Here is a 20,241-nt window from a genome sequence, read left to right as displayed (position 1 = left end):
TATATCTAAAAGGTCTGTTATAACTACAGGTCTATCTTCGTTCTTATAAATTTCTAGTATATTACCATTGTTTAGAATTTTAGTATTAAATACATCAATTTTGCCAAGTGTAATTGTGTCCATTAAATTCATAAGATCGTAAGTAAGCAAACGCAGACGATATTTTCTAAGTGGAATTTCTTGATTTTTAAAGGCTGTTTTGAATTGTTTAGACAAAAATTTTATCTCTTTAAATATTTTAGAATTAATAACGAATTGATCGTTTTTATTTTGTATTAAATCATCGATTTTATTTTGGACTGTTATGAAATCATCATGATCTGGTGTTCCCGCTATCCATTTCCAATTGGTGCCTATTTCATTAATTTTGAAAATTTTTAAATCGTGGGATATTTCCCAAAGAAAATTCTTGTTGTCGTGACCCTTTAGAAATTCTGTTTCAAGATTAAATAGTTCTCTATAAAAACTTATATTAGTTGTATGAAATAAATCTGCGTGTGATTCATAAATAAGAACATCTTTGGTATCCTTGTAAAGAAGGAAATCATGGTTCGTGTAATCCATAATTTCGGATTTGGTTGTTGCTACCAGCAGTAATAAGTACATTATTGAAATCATTATCTGTAATTTGAAACAAGTTATTTAATATTATCTTTATGAATCGTACGGTTTCTGTTATTTATAATAACTTTATTGGGGAGATTTTCCTTAACTACTTGTTTTTTATATCTAGAATTAAGCTTGTTCCTTTCCCCATGTTTCTTTTCGTAAATTACCTCTCCTACGTGATAATTCTTATTTTGTCTATCTTTATTGTGAAAATGTAACATTTTCTCTTGGGCTTCGTGCAATAATTTAGGAATATCATCGTGTTTGATTTTATCAAATAATATATCAAAAGGTCGATGATTGGTTCTTGAATGAATTGTTAAATTATATTTTTGTGCTGCTCTAATTATAATTTCGGAATAATCGATTAAATTAAGCTCATCTTTAACGCAGCGAGCAATTTCTGTTAAGGTAGAGTGTGCTCTTTCTATTTGTCCGTTAGACGTACTATGTCGAGGATCTGCAAAGAATAAAGATATCCCATTTCTTTGTGCAAAAGATTTAAATTGGGATGAAGAGAAACTTGGTTCGTTATCTATCATCAAAGATTTGGCTAATGGAAATTGTTGTAAAATTTCTGAAACTTTATTTTCTATATTCAGTTTATTAGGGATTTCTTTTACCACTAAGTATTTCGAATACGAATCTATACAAGTAATGAATATAAGATTTTGGGCGTAAAATATGTCAAGATGCAAATTCTCACCTTCTCTGTCTGGAATTGGCGCTTGACCGATAGGAATCTGAACTGGGTGCCTGTTGTATTTGTTTTGATTGCAGATAGTGCAATTTATTTATTTATTTATTTGTACACTGTAGGCTTACTTATAAAAACTAAGCTACAGTAGTGATGACAGCCATAGCTGCTGGGGCTTTCGGCTGGTTATCTATTCAGATATTTCTTAGTACTTATATAGGGTTCAACACTTAACGATTAGATTACAATTAACAAATAATACTTAATTAGAAAACATAAAATTCTTAATCTTAAACTTGAAAGTACAAAGTATTTTTACATTTTGTTTTTTGTAGCCTTATAATTTATTTATAATGTTGGCCTTTTTTAGAAATGTAAGAAGGATAAGTAAGTTTTCAGGGCTAGGATTAGTTAGGAGAGGGATGAGATCGGAGTTTGGTGCTTTGGGTCTGATATTGCGGAAGGTTCATTCAATATTTGCTTTATTGATATGTCCGTACAATTGCAAAATTTACATTGGTTTGATGGCGGTTGTACAAATCTTTTTGTATGGGTCAGTCTAGTGTGCCCAAGACGTAACCGTATAAGCTTGGTTTATTAAATTTTTGATATATTATTAAAGAGGGGGTTTTTTGTGTAGTGGGCAATGTTAAGATGACTGACATTCGTTGTTTGATACCATGTGGATGTTTTATTAATCAGTTGTGGAGCAAAATTAAGCAGTGTTCATTTATAATATCTATTCCTATCTAATTTATTTATGTTTGTTGAAGCTATTAGGGGGGAGATTGTAGCTGCTTTAGCAGCTTCATCGGCAAATTCGTTTCCAGCTATCCCTACATGGCTTGGTACCCAAAGAAGTTTTATTTTAGGGAAGTTGTTTATTATAAGATTTCGAATTTTGGAGATAAGATATGTTGAGTTTTTTGTATTTTTTATGCTTTCCACTACTGACAGGGAATCAGTGCAAATGCAAATTCCCTCTACTTTTTAGTCCTATCTCGATCGCGTCAAGGATTGCTGTAGCTTCTGCTGTATACACTGAAGAGTATTCAGGTAGCACACCTAGTTTTATGGTTGAACTTTCTGTTGTTATTGCATAGCCAATTATTTCATTTGATAGAGATTCGTTCGTGTATATAAGGTTATAGTTTTTTAATTTGTGTTTAGTTTCTAAAAATTCTTTTAAAAATATTTCTTTTGGGTTAGTTGCTTTTCTTTTTTTGTTTGTGTGTGTGTGTCCAATGCTTCAGGTCTTATCTGCCATGGGGGGTTGGACTTACTTCGTTTTTTTACCGGGGTAATTGTTAGATCTAGATTGGAGCATATGTTGATGCAGTCTTGGAGTACTGAGTTTTTATATTTTTTATTCTGTTTGTTTATAATTTTGTTTACTATGGGATAAAGGGGGGTGTCCTGGCAGTGTACTATTGTGTTCCAAAGTTTGGCTTTCATAAACTGGATTTTTGTTTCTAGGGGGCATACATTCGCTTCAAGGTAGAGATTGTGGGTTGGAGTGGACGGGAATGCTCCTAACGCTGAGCGGAGAGCTGAGTTCATGTATGTTTTAATTGGCCTTAACGTAGACTTTGGGGCGTTTCCGTAGATTGGTAAGGCGAATTCGATTTTTGATATTAATATGCTGCTTGCTATTTGGACTAGTGTATGAGGATGACTATTGTATTTATAGCTTGAAAGACATTTTATAATGTTTAGTGGCTTGGACAGTGATTTTTTTAATCTGTTAATGTGAGAGTTCCATCTATACTTTGAGTTTAACGTTAGTCCTAAAATGGTTATTTCTTTAGATGTTTTTTCGGACATATGCTTGTTTCTACTTTACAATGGCAGTTTGTTTTCCTACATATATGTAAGTGGTTGCATTTATCTAGGGATATTGTTGCTCCAGAGATTGAGCACCAGTTGCTTATTTCAGAGAACAGAGAGTCTAAGTTGGATATTAGGGATTTGCTTCTTTTTAGGTCAATTAGGTCATCTGCATAGGCAGTGAATTTCATGTGTCTATGTTTTTCTATTATGTCTGCCAGGCTGTTGAAAGCTATTAGGAATAAAATTACCGATAGTGGGGATCCTTGTGGAATGCCGTTGTGCAGATTTTGAATACTTGAGTGTGGCTGGTTCGTGCGTACTCGAATTTTTCTGTTCGTCATAAAATTGCTTACATAGCTTATGGTTTTTTGGCCGCAACCCCAAGGCCTCAGTTGGCCTATTATTGTGTGTAGTCCTACTTTTTCGAATGCCTTTTCAAAATCTAAAGAAACTATGGAAACATGTCGTTTTTCGGTGAGGGCTCGGCTGACCAAAGCGTCTACAAACAGTAGACAGTCTGTAACCGATTTCCCTTTCCTGAAGCCAAGTTGGTGACTATTAAGCAATTTGTTAGTTGTAACAAACCACCATAGTCTTTTGGAGATTATTTTATCTAATACGTTAGATATGCATGGATTAAGCGATATAGGGCGGTAGGATTCGATTAAAGTTTTGTCTTTGCCGGGCTTGTGGATTGGGTTTATTGTGCTGACTTTGTATGTTTGTGCTATGTGCGATCTTAGAATGCTGTTGAATAGAATAATTATTCTTTTTTTTCAAAGATTTTGAAGAGTGCTTGATCATTGAGTAATTGATTTTGTCGTACCCTGGTGTGTTTCCCTTGAGGCTATTTAACGCTGCAGAAAATTCGATGAAGTTTATATCTTGCTCCATGAATTCTGCAGTTCTGTGTGGTAAGTCATGGGGTCTGTTGTTTACTATATCGTTTTTAGCTTGTAGAAAAAGTGTCGAGAAATTCCTATCATCTGAGCAGAGAGACCAATGCTTTGAGAATGCATTGGCTATATCCCCCTGATCAGTAAGGGTGTGATTTGAACTGTAGTCCTTGATACAATGAATGGAAGTTGCCTTATGTAAGCCACAAAAAGTGCGTATTTTATTCCAGATAGTTTCGCATTTAGTGTCTGGGCTGATGCTGGATGTTAAAATTTGTATACTTTCCTTTTTTGAGGTTCTAATTTCCCTTCTGTACAGTGCGTTAATTCGTTTAAAGTTTACAAGATTTTGGGTGCTCATGTTTCTGTTGAATGTTCTCCAAGCTACGTTTTTTTCGTTTTTTAGGGACTCTAGTTTTCTATTCCACCATGGTACGTTGTAGTGCTGTTTAGGGGCCTTGGTTTGGGGGATGCTTTTGTAAGCACTCTGTAAAATTATTTTATTTATGTTACTAGCTTCTTGGTTGGTGTTGGGTGCTATTGGTAAACTGGTGCTTAGGTTATTCGTGAGTGTTTCGTATTTATCCCAATCCGCTAGGTTCATGATAAATCTGGGTAGGTACCTATTTGCTTTTTTATTCTGTAAGGGGAACATTTGTACGACAATGGGGAAGTGATCACTTCCTTGCAGTGTGTCACTAATTTTGAAGGTGCAGAAAATTTTAAGATCTGGGGAGCAGAGAGTTAAGTCAACGTGCGTATATGTCCCATGTGTGCAGAAATGTGTGGGTTTGCCATTGTTTAGGATTATGTAGTTGTTGTTGTGTATGAATTTTCCTAGCGTGTTTCCTTTTCTAGTATTTTTGGGTGATCCCCACAAGCGATTCCAACTGTTGAAGTCGCCTGTGATTAAGGATGGTGTATTCTGAAAGGTTGGAAACATTGTTTCCAAGTCACTTTGAGAGAACTTTTGATTTGGGGGAATGTATGCGGCGAATATAATAAATTTTTTAGCTGAATGAACTTCAAGAGCAATGGCATCAAAAATAGACCTTGTAGAGATTTGTGTGTGTTGCAATGATTTGTGTATTAGTATGGCTACTCCGCCTTTGGCTACGATGGATAATGTGTGGTAAATTTCAAAGTTTACTGGGATAGGGATGTTTTGGGAATGTTAAATGGGTTTCTTGTATAGAAATAATTTTTGGGTTGTATTGTTTTATTAAGATTAAGAGTTCGTTATAGTTGTTAGTGTATCCGTTCATATTCCATTGTAGTATATTGAAGGACATTGTAAAAAGTTAGATAGAATTTAAGGCGCTAGTTTAGTTGTATTTTTAATTTCAATTTTCTTAACTTTAGACCTGGTCTGTATTGGGCTTTTTGAGCCATCATTTTTTAATAATCTTTTTCCCTTTGGTTAAGTTTTTAGGGTAAATTATGCAATTAGGGTTCGACTTATCGTTGGTATTTTTTTCCGAACTAATAGAGCTGGTGGACATCTCATCGTCGTCTTCGTATGTGATAATTTTCCGTTGGTTGCTTGTTGTAGGTTGTTCCAGAGTTGTTGATGGTGAGGGTTCGATTAAGCTTTGTTGTTCCTTATGTCCTTGATTTACTTGGATTTGGGTAGATTTGGCAATTGATGCATATAATGAGCCGTCGCGCGTCAAATTGTCTTTCGATAAGATAAGAGATCTATAAATAGATTCCCGAGTTGATTCACTTCGGGTACTTGAAGGTTTTTCCTTGATCGATCACAAGAGAAGCACAACCGTTCGTATTGACTGTCGAAGTTGAACTGGAGATAGTGCAATTCATTATAAACTCCTTAAGCTTTTTGTATAAATTTGGCCAAAAATAGAGTCTAGTTATTTGTTTATAATTTTCATCTAGCCCTCTATGAGCTCTACAATGAGTTTCTGTAATAATAAGAGAACTATCTTCAGCGTTCTCGACATCCTGGACAAATGTCCTTGTGTATAAAAATTTATTTATAAAATTGTCCTTAAGTGGTTTTTGAATTCTGTAAAAATCTTCTAGAGTACAGTGAACTCCTATTGTTATATTGGGTGGAATATATTTCCTTAAGATTGATACTAAATTTTCTGGAGTGTCATACTCTATTATACTCTATTACTCTATTATATGGGTAGTATTTCCGAATACATTAATCGACTCATGTATTGTATACCTCCCCGTTGCTATTAGCAATTGTTGCTTAAACTGGTTTAAGGGTTTTCGGGTTTCTTGTATTATATTTTCAAAACTACTCTCTGCAGAATGCTGAGTATTTTGATCTGAGACCGATTCATTACTTTCCGTTAAATTATTTATTTGAATCCTAGATAAAGCGTCTGCAACAACATTTGTTGCTCCTGGCTTGTAAATAATTTTGGATGAATAGCTTTCAATAAAGGAATACCACCTTTTCATCTCAATATTTGGTTTTTTTTGAGAAATAGAAAATGAAAGAGGTTGATGATCAGTATAGATATCGATGTTGTTAACCCCATATAAGTAATTTCGAAGATTTTTAAAAGCCCATACAATGGCTAAAAGTTCCTTTTTATTGTTTGCGTATAATTGTTCGGTTTTTGTCAGAGTTTTTGAAATAAATGTAATTGGTTTTCCTCCATGAGAAAGAACAGCACCAATTGCTAAGTCTGAAGCGTCCGTTGTTAGAGTACATTTTTTATTATAGTCTGGTTGTTCTAGTTCTACTTGTGCAATTAATTTTTCTTTGAGCTCGTTAAAAGCTCTTACAGCTGAATCATCAAACTGTACTAAAGTTTTACGTGATGCCTTTATTGATACTTTGCCGTTTTGGCCTTCTAAATATTTTGTTAAAGGTTTAGCTATCTTTGCGTAATTTTGCACAAATTTTCTGTAATATCCTGTAAGGCCTAGGAAGCTTCTAAGCTCTCAAATATTTTTAGGTATCGGATATTTTACGATAGTAGAAACTTTTTCGGGATCGGTTTTTATTACATTGTGGGATACAACGTAACCGAGAAAATTGGTTTCTAATTTAAAGAACTTTGATTTTTCAATTGAAATTTTCATGTTTGCGTTCATCAAAATTTTAATAATGAGAATTAAATCTTTGTAATGTTGTTCAATTGTTTTTGAAAATATAATTATGTCATCCATATAAACGTGACATGTTTTACCCACTTGTTCTCTTAAAATATCATCCATCGCTCGTTGGAATATTCTTGGAGCGTTGGTCAAACCGAAAGGCATTCTTAGGAATTCGTATTTCCCGTTGTTTATTGAAAATGAGGTTTTCTGAATGTTTGGTTTATTCATGAGAATCTGATGAAATCCAGATTACAAGTCAATTGTTGAAAAGTATTTGGCTTTCCCAAGATTTGACAAAATCACTGAAGGGTCCTGCATTGGATATCTATCTGGTATTGTATCTTCATTAAGTTTTTTATAATCAATTACGAGTCTGAGTTTTGAAGTTCCGTCTTCATTGAAACCCTTTTTTGGTACTACTAGTACTGGTGACCTACTTGGCCTTATCATTTCTTCAATTAACATTCGATTTAATTCAGAATTTACAAAATCTGAAGCTGATTGAGCATAAGGGTATTCTATCCTATCATTTACGGTGTTTATTTCACCACGGATATCTGTCCTAAATGGAATCTGCATATTTATTTTTGAATGCTCTTCATTGATAATATTTAATATTCCGTTCTCCATATCTTTTCTTTGATCTGCAGATGATATTTTTATGTTGTTTATTTTTTGATTGTCGGATAGTTCAACGACGGCGTGTTCAGAATTTTTATATTCCAAACTTTTATTTTTGTCGGATTTCTCAACGACGGCGCGTTCAGGATTTTAAATTCCCAAACTTTTATTTTTGTCGGATATTTCAACGACGGCGTGTTCGGAATGTTTGAATTCCAAACTTTTATTTCTGTCGGATTTTTCAACGACGGCGTGTTCAGGATTTGTATATCCCAAACTAGATTCGCTTTGATTACCCATTTCAGATTCGGATCTGATTTGAGCTTTTTCATCAAAGTATTTTTTTAATATAAATTCTTTTAATGGAAGAATGGTTTTTCTTCTGTTAAAGAATGTTGGTTTAATATGTTTCCGTTATCATAATTTAATTTTTCTTCTATTCCATTATATTTATTTACTCCCTTAGCTGTATCAATTACCGCTCCTATTTTTTTCAATAGGTTATAGCCGACCAGTAAATCTGAGTCTAGCCCATCTATTTCATAAAAAGTATATCGCGTATCAAAAATAGTTATCATATGATAATATTTAATTATTGAATATCCATTCACTGTAGATACTCTTTTGTAAATTAGAAGCTCGTTATTATTTTTATAAATTCCTGTTCTTATATAACACGAGGTTGCCCCAGTGTCAATTAATATTTTTAATTATTTATTTATTTTTGGGTCATTTCTAATTAAGTAGGGTAAGCCTACTCCTGACTTTTGTCTAAAAAATGGTTCTCCTCAATGTTATTTAATCTCATCGTTTTGTTAGCCGGTTGGTTAACAGTTCCAGTTGGTACCCTTTTATTTTGGGCTTGTCCTTGCTGAGTGTTCTGGGTCTCAAATTTTTTTGTTTGATCCCACTTGTTCTGACTATAATTATTATTTTGATATTTATTGTAGCCTTGATTATAGCCGTTGTAAGCCTTATTCTGAACCTGGATAGACTCGTCTACCTCCATTGGTTCCGGGTTATTTTGTGGCTGCCTATAGTTGTTCCACTGTTTTTGTTGGTTATTATTAAATCTACCCTGGTTCCAAGAATTATTTTTATTCTGATTATAATAACCGTAAGTATTTTTGTTCTGGTAGGTGTCATGATTAAACCTTAAATTATTATTGTTTCGCTGGTTACTATAACTATTGTTTTGCTGTCTAGTCTTGTGGTTGAAATGTGTTTGTCCATTTCCACTAGAGTTTGGCTCACTATGTTTTCTCTGAGTAGTAGAGAAGCTATTTGCGAAATGAGCCCTCATGTTGTTGCTTTCCAGTTCCTGAACTATGACCATTGCATTTGGTAGGTCAGGTGGATTCATTGAGAAAATAGTATCTGAAATTTGGCCGTTGAGGCCGGTAATGAAAACTCTAAGAGCTGTTTTCCTATGTTTCTCATTCATTTCCGCTGTTATAGGTTTGTTTCTACCGTAGGTCATAATAGTTTTATTAATTAGCAGAGTTAATTTTCTATTAACTGTACCATAATAATCCATTATGGATAATTTTCCCTGACTCAATACACTTAATTCCTGTTCAATAATGTGAATTGGTCTTTTGTCGCTAAAGACGAAGTCAAGTCTGGCCATTATGGCATCGAAATTTAATACCGTACCGTTATGGGTTAAGGCGTCGTTTGCCATTCCTGTTATTTTGTTTCGTAATATAGATAAGGCAGAATAAAATCTTTCACTCCCTCTGGCATACTGCCCCATGGCTACTTCTGCCGATTCTCTCCAGCTTACATATTTATCCTCTTCACCTTTATATTCCCTAACAGATAGTCCATTCTGGTGTCCCAAAATCCCTTGAGGAGGACACCAATAGCTCAAAAGACTGACATGTGGGAGGGAAGATTAACCACAAGGACGACATTCAACGTACTCGCATGCTTGTGGCCGCAGTACTCGAAATCCTCATGCTCCTTAAGATTGTTCAGCTGTAGAAGCCTTCTGATCAAGGCCTTAGTGACTAACGGCATACTTCGAAAAAGTAATGGTGCAATGTAAATGTATTCAACGAGTCAATCTAAGATAAATTGAAATTATGCATAATCAAAGGCCAATAGCCTGATATGCCACAACCAGAACTCAAGTGAAAATCAAAAACATTGGAAGCATTCAAAAATGCATTGAAATACATTTTAATCAAGTGGATCGATAGAGCTGATCCCGATAAACAACTAGCGAAGGCGAGTCTCACGATGCCTCAGGCATATATACATTTTATGTTTAAGTGAATTGGTATTCTTAAGAGCAGCAGTCTTTTAATGCACGCATGATTATATATATATATAGATAGATATATATATATAATCATGCGTGCATTAAATTTCTTGTGACAAAAATCTTTCTTGGGCTGCCCTTTGTTTACAAAAGTTTGGGAGATTGGGAAGATTGGGATATGGATTGTACATAAGTTTGGGAGCGAAGTCGCCCGTTTGGGATATTGATTGTATACAATAATTTGAGAGTAAGAGTGCAAGAATTTTGTATGTTATTGAAGAGCGGCGTCGCCTGCTCCGGACGTGGATTGTTCACATTGATTCAGCGTGGGATCGCCTAGGCTGCATATTCTTATTTTTTGGTACATAACTGAATATGTAGATATATCACTATATAAATATTCGTGCAGTCCAAACAGTTATTTTATAGACTGTTATTAGCCATTTGGCGGCGAGTATCAGCCTTGTAGTTATATGCCCAATTGCAAGAGCCCTTTGAGCGACGATGCAGTCGTAAATGGTCAGCATTTTTTTTCGCTGATGTGTGCAAATTAAGTTTCTCACTAGTGATTTAAATAAAAAAATTTATTTATTAATCACTTAATCACTACTACAATTTTTTAATAGGTCGAACTTAGTTAATTTACTGCTCGTTTACTTTTACTCGATTTGTACTACTGCTCGATTCGGATCTCAAAAATGGACTGCCTGATCTCTAGTTCAATGATCAATAATCAAACCTCGGCTTAAGAGATTTTATCCCCAAAAATTGATAAAGAGAATGGTTCAAGAGAGTCGGAAAATAGGATGATGCAATTTGCCAATTAAATTTGAAGTCCAATCTTGGCCGGAAATTGATGTTTACATTAGCGGAGTTTTAGGGACCGCTTTGGGGATCTTTTTGTTTACGTTAACGGACCTGGGGCTCGCTTTGGGGATCTTTTGTTTACGTTAGCGGACTGGATGTTTACAGCATCCGTTTGATTTGGGCTGCGTGAAATTGATCTGGGTGGGAATGATTCGGAGGCCTGGTTGAAAGAAATAGCTGACCACGGGTTTATCTCGGGTCTGTCAGAGTTATTTGGAAATTGGCTCTCGGCTCAAAGTTGTTTATAAATTGGGTAAGAGCCCCTAAATAATGTGTCATATAACTCCCCCCATTCTAAATTGAATCGTCCCGATTCATTGGAACTGATGGGTATGTTGAATGTAATTGTTGGGTTAATTCGACAATGATATTTTCTTCTAGGGTATTTTCATTGTCGGGTATATTATTTATTTCATTATCGGAAATATTATTTTCTGGTTCAATTTCTATATGATTGCCATGGTTTGAATATTAAAAATTTTCTGAATTTGATAATAATCATAATAAATATATAAATGTGAATATGATTAATATTAACGTAACTGGTATTTAAGTTTGTTTAATTTAAATAAATGGATTTAGTATTTTAATATTATCGAATGTGAGTTCCGAATCATTAGATATAATATATTCGGATACTAAAAAATGAGTGTCATTAACTGTATTTTCTCCATTTACAAAAATTGCTCCATCTTGGATTACATCTACATTTTTATTTTCTTCTCGGATTTTGATACAAAAGTATTTTTCTCCAATTAGTAATCTAGTGAAACAAGAGCCTTCTGGGTTAAGTGAGCAATAATAATTAAATATTTCTGTTTTAAAATTAGACATTACATAGTACTTACTTCTACATTTTGCGACGTGATTATCAATTAATAATTTTCCATCATTATGTGAAATGGATCTTGAATTGTAAACGTCACAACGATCGGTAATAAAAGGGTATTTTATGTAAATTATAATAAGATCTTGATGCAAAGCGATTTTAAATTCAGATATATCTAAAAGGTCTGTTATAACTACAGGTCTATCTTCGTGCTTATAAATTTCTAGTATATTACCATTGTTTAGAATTTTAGTATTAAATACATCAATTTTGCCAAGTGTAATTGTGTCCATTAAATTCATAAGATCGTAAGTAAGCAAACGCAGACGATATTTTCTAAGTGGAATTTCTTGATTTTTAAAGGCTGTTTTGAATTGTTTAGACAAAAATTTTATCTCTTTAAATATTTTAGAATTAATAACGAATTGATCGTTTTTATTTTGTATTAAATCATCGATTTTATTTTGGACTGTTATGAAATCATCATGATCTGGTGTTCCCGCTATCCATTTCCAATTGGTGCCTATTTCATTAATTTTGAAAATTTTTAAATCGTGGGATATTTCCCAAAGAAAATTCTTGTTGTCGTGACCCTTTAGAAATTCTGTTTCAAGATTAAATAGTTCTCTATAAAAACTTATATTAGTTATATGAAATAAATCTGCGTGTGATTCATAAATAAGAACATCTTTGGTATCCTTGTAAAGAAGGAAATCATGGTTCGTGTAATCCATAATTTCGGATTTGGTTGTTGCTACCAGCAGTAATAAGTACATTATTGAAATCATTATCTGTAATTTGAAACAAGTTATTTAATATTATCTTTATGAATCGTACGGTTTCTGTTATTTATAATAACTTTATTGGGGAGATTTTCCTTAACTACTTGTTTTTTATATCTAGAATTAAGCTTGTTCCTTTCCCCATGTTTCTTTTCGTAAATTACCTCTCCTACGTGATAATTCTTATTTTGTCTATCTTTATTGTGAAAATGTAACATTTTCTCTTGGGCTTCGTGCAATAATTTAGGAATATCATCGTGTTTGATTTTATCAAATAATATATCAAAAGGTCGATGATTGGTTCTTGAATGAATTGTTAAATTATATTTTTGTGCTGCTCTAATTATAATTTCGGAATAATCGATTAAATTAAGCTCATCTTTAACGCAGCGAGCAATTTCTGTTAAGGTAGAGTGTGCTCTTTCTATTTGTCCGTTAGACGTACTATGTCGAGGATCTGCAAAGAATAAAGATATCCCATTTCTTTGTGCAAAAGATTTAAATTGGGATGAAGAGAAACTTGGTTCGTTATCTATCATCAAAGATTTGGCTAATGGAAATTGTTGTAAAATTTCTGAAACTTTATTTTCTATATTCAGTTTATTAGGGATTTCTTTTACCACTAAGTATTTCGAATACGAATCTATACAAGTAATGAATATAAGATTTTGGGCGTAAAATATGTCAAGATGCAAATTCTCACCTTCTCTGTCTGGAATTGGCGCTTGACCGATAGGAATCTGAACTGGGTGCCTGTTGTATTTGTTTTGATTGCAGATAGTGCAATTTATTTATTTATTTATTTGTACACTGTAGGCTTACTTATAAAAACTAAGCTACAGTAGTGATGACAGCCATAGCTGCTGGGGCTTTCGGCTGGTTATCTATTCAGATATTTCTTAGTACTTATATAGGGTTCAACACTTAACGATTAGATTACAATTAACAAATAATACTTAATTAGAAAACATAAAATTCTTAATCTTAAACTTGAAAGTACAAAGTATTTTTACATTTTGTTTTTTGTAGCCTTATAATTTATTTATAATGTTGGCCTTTTTTAGAAATGTAAGAAGGATAAGTAAGTTTTCAGGGCTAGGATTAGTTAGGAGAGGGATGAGATCGGAGTTTGGTGCTTTGGGTCTGATATTGCGGAAGGTTCATTCAATATTTGCTTTATTGATATGTCCGTACAATTGCAAAATTTACATTGGTTTGATGGCGGTTGTACAAATCTTTTTGTATGGGTCAGTCTAGTGTGCCCAAGACGTAACCGTATAAGCTTGGTTTATTAAATTTTTGATATATTATTAAAGAGGGGGTTTTTTGTGTAGTGGGCAATGTTAAGATGACTGACATTCGTTGTTTGATACCATGTGGATGTTTTATTAATCAGTTGTGGAGCAAAATTAAGCAGTGTTCATTTATAATATCTATTCCTATCTAATTTATTTATGTTTGTTGAAGCTATTAGGGGGGAGATTGTAGCTGCTTTAGCAGCTTCATCGGCAAATTCGTTTCCAGCTATCCCTACATGGCTTGGTACCCAAAGAAGTTTTATTTTAGGGAAGTTGTTTATTATAAGATTTCGAATTTTGGAGATAAGATATGTTGAGTTTTTTGTATTTTTTATGCTTTCCACTACTGACAGGGAATCAGTGCAAATGCAAATTCCCTCTACTTTTTAGTCCTATCTCGATCGCGTCAAGGATTGCTGTAGCTTCTGCTGTATACACTGAAGAGTATTCAGGTAGCACACCTAGTTTTATGGTTGAACTTTCTGTTGTTATTGCATAGCCAATTATTTCATTTGATAGAGATTCGTTCGTGTATATAAGGTTATAGTTTTTTAATTTGTGTTTAGTTTCTAAAAATTCTTTTAAAAATATTTCTTTTGGGTTAGTTGCTTTTCTTTTTTTGTTTGTGTGTGTGTGTCCAATGCTTCAGGTCTTATCTGCCATGGGGGGTTGGACTTACTTCGTTTTTTTACCGGGGTAATTGTTAGATCTAGATTGGAGCATATGTTGATGCAGTCTTGGAGTACTGAGTTTTTATATTTTTTATTCTGTTTGTTTATAATTTTGTTTACTATGGGATAAAGGGGGGTGTCCTGGCAGTGTACTATTGTGTTCCAAAGTTTGGCTTTCATAAACTGGATTTTTGTTTCTAGGGGGCATACATTCGCTTCAAGGTAGAGATTGTGGGTTGGAGTGGACGGGAATGCTCCTAACGCTGAGCGGAGAGCTGAGTTCATGTATGTTTTAATTGGCCTTAACGTAGACTTTGGGGCGTTTCCGTAGATTGGTAAGGCGAATTCGATTTTTGATATTAATATGCTGCTTGCTATTTGGACTAGTGTATGAGGATGACTATTGTATTTATAGCTTGAAAGACATTTTATAATGTTTAGTGGCTTGGACAGTGATTTTTTTAATCTGTTAATGTGAGAGTTCCATCTATACTTTGAGTTTAACGTTAGTCCTAAAATGGTTATTTCTTTAGATGTTTTTTCGGACATATGCTTGTTTCTACTTTACAATGGCAGTTTGTTTTCCTACATATATGTAAGTGGTTGCATTTATCTAGGGATATTGTTGCTCCAGAGATTGAGCACCAGTTGCTTATTTCAGAGAACAGAGAGTCTAAGTTGGATATTAGGGATTTGCTTCTTTTTAGGTCAATTAGGTCATCTGCATAGGCAGTGAATTTCATGTGTCTATGTTTTTCTATTATGTCTGCCAGGCTGTTGAAAGCTATTAGGAATAAAATTACCGATAGTGGGGATCCTTGTGGAATGCCGTTGTGCAGATTTTGAATACTTGAGTGTGGCTGGTTCGTGCGTACTCGAATTTTTCTGTTCGTCATAAAATTGCTTACATAGCTTATGGTTTTTTGGCCGCAACCCCAAGGCCTCAGTTGGCCTATTATTGTGTGTAGTCCTACTTTTTCGAATGCCTTTTCAAAATCTAAAGAAACTATGGAAACATGTCGTTTTTCGGTGAGGGCTCGGCTGACCAAAGCGTCTACAAACAGTAGACAGTCTGTAACCGATTTCCCTTTCCTGAAGCCAAGTTGGTGACTATTAAGCAATTTGTTAGTTGTAACAAACCACCATAGTCTTTTGGAGATTATTTTATCTAATACGTTAGATATGCATGGATTAAGCGATATAGGGCGGTAGGATTCGATTAAAGTTTTGTCTTTGCCGGGCTTGTGGATTGGGTTTATTGTGCTGACTTTGTATGTTTGTGCTATGTGCGATCTTAGAATGCTGTTGAATAGAATAATTATTCTTTTTTTTCAAAGATTTTGAAGAGTGCTTGATCATTGAGTAATTGATTTTGTCGTACCCTGGTGTGTTTCCCTTGAGGCTATTTAACGCTGCAGAAAATTCGATGAAGTTTATATCTTGCTCCATGAATTCTGCAGTTCTGTGTGGTAAGTCATGGGGTCTGTTGTTTACTATATCGTTTTTAGCTTGTAGAAAAAGTGTCGAGAAATTCCTATCATCTGAGCAGAGAGACCAATGCTTTGAGAATGCATTGGCTATATCCCCCTGATCAGTAAGGGTGTGATTTGAACTGTAGTCCTTGATACAATGAATGGAAGTTGCCTTATGTAAGCCACAAAAAGTGCGTATTTTATTCCAGATAGTTTCGCATTTAGTGTCTGGGCTGATGCTGGATGTTAAAATTTGTATACTTTCCTTTTTTGAGGTTCTAATTTCCCTTCTGTACAGTGCGTTAATTCGTTTAAAGTTTACAAGATTTTGGGTGCTCATGTTTCTGTTGAATGTTCTCCAAGCTACGTTTTTTTCGTTTTTTAGGGACTCTAGTTTTCTATTCCACCATGGTACGTTGTAGTGCTGTTTAGGGGCCTTGGTTTGGGGGATGCTTTTGTAAGCACTCTGTAAAATTATTTTATTTATGTTACTAGCTTCTTGGTTGGTGTTGGGTGCTATTGGTAAACTGGTGCTTAGGTTATTCGTGAGTGTTTCGTATTTATCCCAATCCGCTAGGTTCATGATAAATCTGGGTAGGTACCTATTTGCTTTTTTATTCTGTAAGGGGAACATTTGTACGACAATGGGGAAGTGATCACTTCCTTGCAGTGTGTCACTAATTTTGAAGGTGCAGAAAATTTTAAGATCTGGGGAGCAGAGAGTTAAGTCAACGTGCGTATATGTCCCATGTGTGCAGAAATGTGTGGGTTTGCCATTGTTTAGGATTATGTAGTTGTTGTTGTGTATGAATTTTCCTAGCGTGTTTCCTTTTCTAGTATTTTTGGGTGATCCCCACAAGCGATTCCAACTGTTGAAGTCGCCTGTGATTAAGGATGGTGTATTCTGAAAGGTTGGAAACATTGTTTCCAAGTCACTTTGAGAGAACTTTTGATTTGGGGGAATGTATGCGGCGAATATAATAAATTTTTTAGCTGAATGAACTTCAAGAGCAATGGCATCAAAAATAGACCTTGTAGAGATTTGTGTGTGTTGCAATGATTTGTGTATTAGTATGGCTACTCCGCCTTTGGCTACGATGGATAATGTGTGGTAAATTTCAAAGTTTACTGGGATAGGGATGTTTTGGGAATGTTAAATGGGTTTCTTGTATAGAAATAATTTTTGGGTTGTATTGTTTTATTAAGATTAAGAGTTCGTTATAGTTGTTAGTGTATCCGTTCATATTCCATTGTAGTATATTGAAGGACATTGTAAAAAGTTAGATAGAATTTAAGGCGCTAGTTTAGTTGTATTTTTAATTTCAATTTTCTTAACTTTAGACCTGGTCTGTATTGGGCTTTTTGAGCCATCATTTTTTAATAATCTTTTTCCCTTTGGTTAAGTTTTTAGGGTAAATTATGCAATTAGGGTTCGACTTATCGTTGGTATTTTTTTCCGAACTAATAGAGCTGGTGGACATCTCATCGTCGTCTTCGTATGTGATAATTTTCCGTTGGTTGCTTGTTGTAGGTTGTTCCAGAGTTGTTGATGGTGAGGGTTCGATTAAGCTTTGTTGTTCCTTATGTCCTTGATTTACTTGGATTTGGGTAGATTTGGCAATTGATGCATATAATGAGCCGTCGCGCGTCAAATTGTCTTTCGATAAGATAAGAGATCTATAAATAGATTCCCGAGTTGATTCACTTCGGGTACTTGAAGGTTTTTCCTTGATCGATCACAAGAGAAGCACAACCGTTCGTATTGACTGTCGAAGTTGAACTGGAGATAGTGCAATTCATTATAAACTCCTTAAGCTTTTTGTATAAATTTGGCCAAAAATAGAGTCTAGTTATTTGTTTATAATTTTCATCTAGCCCTCTATGAGCTCTACAATGAGTTTCTGTAATAATAAGAGAACTATCTTCAGCGTTCTCGACATCCTGGACAAATGTCCTTGTGTATAAAAATTTATTTATAAAATTGTCCTTAAGTGGTTTTTGAATTCTGTAAAAATCTTCTAGAGTACAGTGAACTCCTATTGTTATATTGGGTGGAATATATTTCCTTAAGATTGATACTAAATTTTCTGGAGTGTCATACTCTATTATACTCTATTACTCTATTATATGGGTAGTATTTCCGAATACATTAATCGACTCATGTATTGTATACCTCCCCGTTGCTATTAGCAATTGTTGCTTAAACTGGTTTAAGGGTTTTCGGGTTTCTTGTATTATATTTTCAAAACTACTCTCTGCAGAATGCTGAGTATTTTGATCTGAGACCGATTCATTACTTTCCGTTAAATTATTTATTTGAATCCTAGATAAAGCGTCTGCAACAACATTTGTTGCTCCTGGCTTGTAAATAATTTTGGATGAATAGCTTTCAATAAAGGAATACCACCTTTTCATCTCAATATTTGGTTTTTTTTGAGAAATAGAAAATGAAAGAGGTTGATGATCAGTATAGATATCGATGTTGTTAACCCCATATAAGTAATTTCGAAGATTTTTAAAAGCCCATACAATGGCTAAAAGTTCCTTTTTATTGTTTGCGTATAATTGTTCGGTTTTTGTCAGAGTTTTTGAAATAAATGTAATTGGTTTTCCTCCATGAGAAAGAACAGCACCAATTGCTAAGTCTGAAGCGTCCGTTGTTAGAGTACATTTTTTATTATAGTCTGGTTGTTCTAGTTCTACTTGTGCAATTAATTTTTCTTTGAGCTCGTTAAAAGCTCTTACAGCTGAATCATCAAACTGTACTAAAGTTTTACGTGATGCCTTTATTGATACTTTGCCGTTTTGGCCTTCTAAATATTTTGTTAAAGGTTTAGCTATCTTTGCGTAATTTTGCACAAATTTTCTGTAATATCCTGTAAGGCCTAGGAAGCTTCTAAGCTCTCAAATATTTTTAGGTATCGGATATTTTACGATAGTAGAAACTTTTTCGGGATCGGTTTTTATTACATTGTGGGATACAACGTAACCGAGAAAATTGGTTTCTAATTTAAAGAACTTTGATTTTTCAATTGAAATTTTCATGTTTGCGTTCATCAAAATTTTAATAATGAGAATTAAATCTTTGTAATGTTGTTCAATTGTTTTTGAAAATATAATTATGTCATCCATATAAACGTGACATGTTTTACCCACTTGTTCTCTTAAAATATCATCCATCGCTCGTTGGAATATTCTTGGAGCGTTGGTCAAACCGAAAGGCATTCTTAGGAATTCGTATTTCCCGTTGTTTATTGAAAATGAGGTTTTCTGAATGTTTGGTTTATTCATGAGAATCTGATGAAATCCAGATTACAAGTCAATTGTTGAAAAGTATTTGGCTTTCCCAAGATTTGACAAAATCACTGAAGGGTCCTGCATTGGATATCTATCTGGTATTGTATCTTCATTAAGTTTTTTATAATCAATTACGAGTCTGAGTTTTGAAGTTCCGTCTTCATTGAAACCCTTTTTTGGTACTACTAGTACTGGTGACCTACTTGGCCTTATCATTTCTTCAATTAACATTCGATTTAATTCAGAATTTACAAAATCTGAAGCTGATTGAGCATAAGGGTATTCTTTGCTGTAAATGGCCCTATCATTTACGGTGTTTATTTCACCACGGATATCTGTCCTAAATGGAATCTGCATATTTATTTTTGAATGCTCTTCATTGATAATATTTAATATTCCGTTCTCCATATCTTTTCTTTGATCTGCAGATGATATTTTTATGTTGTTTATTTTTTGATTGTCGGATAGTTCAACGACGGCGTGTTCAGAATTTTTATATTCCAAACTTTTATTTTTGTCGGATTTCTCAACGACGGCGCGTTCAGGATTTTAAATTCCCAAACTTTTATTTTTGTCGGATATTTCAACGACGGCGTGTTCGGAATGTTTGAATTCCAAACTTTTATTTCTGTCGGATTTTTCAACGACGGCGTGTTCAGGATTTGTATATCCCAAACTAGATTCGCTTTGATTACCCATTTCAGATTCGGATCTGATTTGAGCTTTTTCATCAAAGTATTTTTTTAATATAAATTCTTTTAATGGAAGAATGGTTTTTCTTCTGTTAAAGAATGTTGGTTTAATATGTTTCCGTTATCATAATTTAATTTTTCTTCTATTCCATTATATTTATTTACTCCCTTAGCTGTATCAATTACCGCTCCTATTTTTTTCAATAGGTTATAGCCGACCAGTAAATCTGAGTCTAGCCCATCTATTTCATAAAAAGTATATCGCGTATCAAAAATAGTTATCATATGATAATATTTAATTATTGAATATCCATTCACTGTAGATACTCT

General features: G+C 34.0%; 2 protein-coding genes across 16 annotated transcripts in view; both read right to left on the bottom strand.

Moving 5' to 3' along the window:
* The window catches only part of LOC108028850 (calcium/calmodulin-dependent protein kinase kinase 2), a 243,822-nt gene that overhangs the window by 25,155 nt on the left and 198,426 nt on the right, over window positions 1-20,241 (bottom strand). The gene's annotated exons all lie outside the window — the stretch shown is intronic.
* Window positions 516-19,447, bottom strand: LOC127010859 (uncharacterized). The gene is made up of 2 exons (XM_050886218.1): window positions 19,390-19,447; window positions 516-7,521 (listed from the first exon to the last, which is right to left on the bottom strand). Exon 2 carries the CDS (start codon window positions 4,973-4,975, stop codon window positions 3,773-3,775), a length of 1,203 nt encoding a protein of 400 aa, XP_050742175.1. The 5' UTR covers window positions 4,976-7,521; window positions 19,390-19,447; the 3' UTR covers window positions 516-3,772.

The sequence above is a fragment of the Drosophila biarmipes genome, chromosome 3L (genome assembly GCF_025231255.1).
Source record: "Drosophila biarmipes strain raj3 chromosome 3L, RU_DBia_V1.1, whole genome shotgun sequence".
Classification (NCBI taxonomy): Eukaryota; Metazoa; Arthropoda; class Insecta; order Diptera; family Drosophilidae; genus Drosophila; species Drosophila biarmipes.
The sequence above is the reverse complement of the archived record's forward strand: the minus strand, read 5'-3'. Positions and strand labels throughout refer to the sequence as shown.

Excerpts from the sequence above, each read along its gene's own strand:
- LOC127010859 (XM_050886218.1), bottom strand. The coding sequence starts at position 4,975 with ATGTTTCCAACCTTTCAGAATACACCATCCTTAATCACAGGCGACTTC.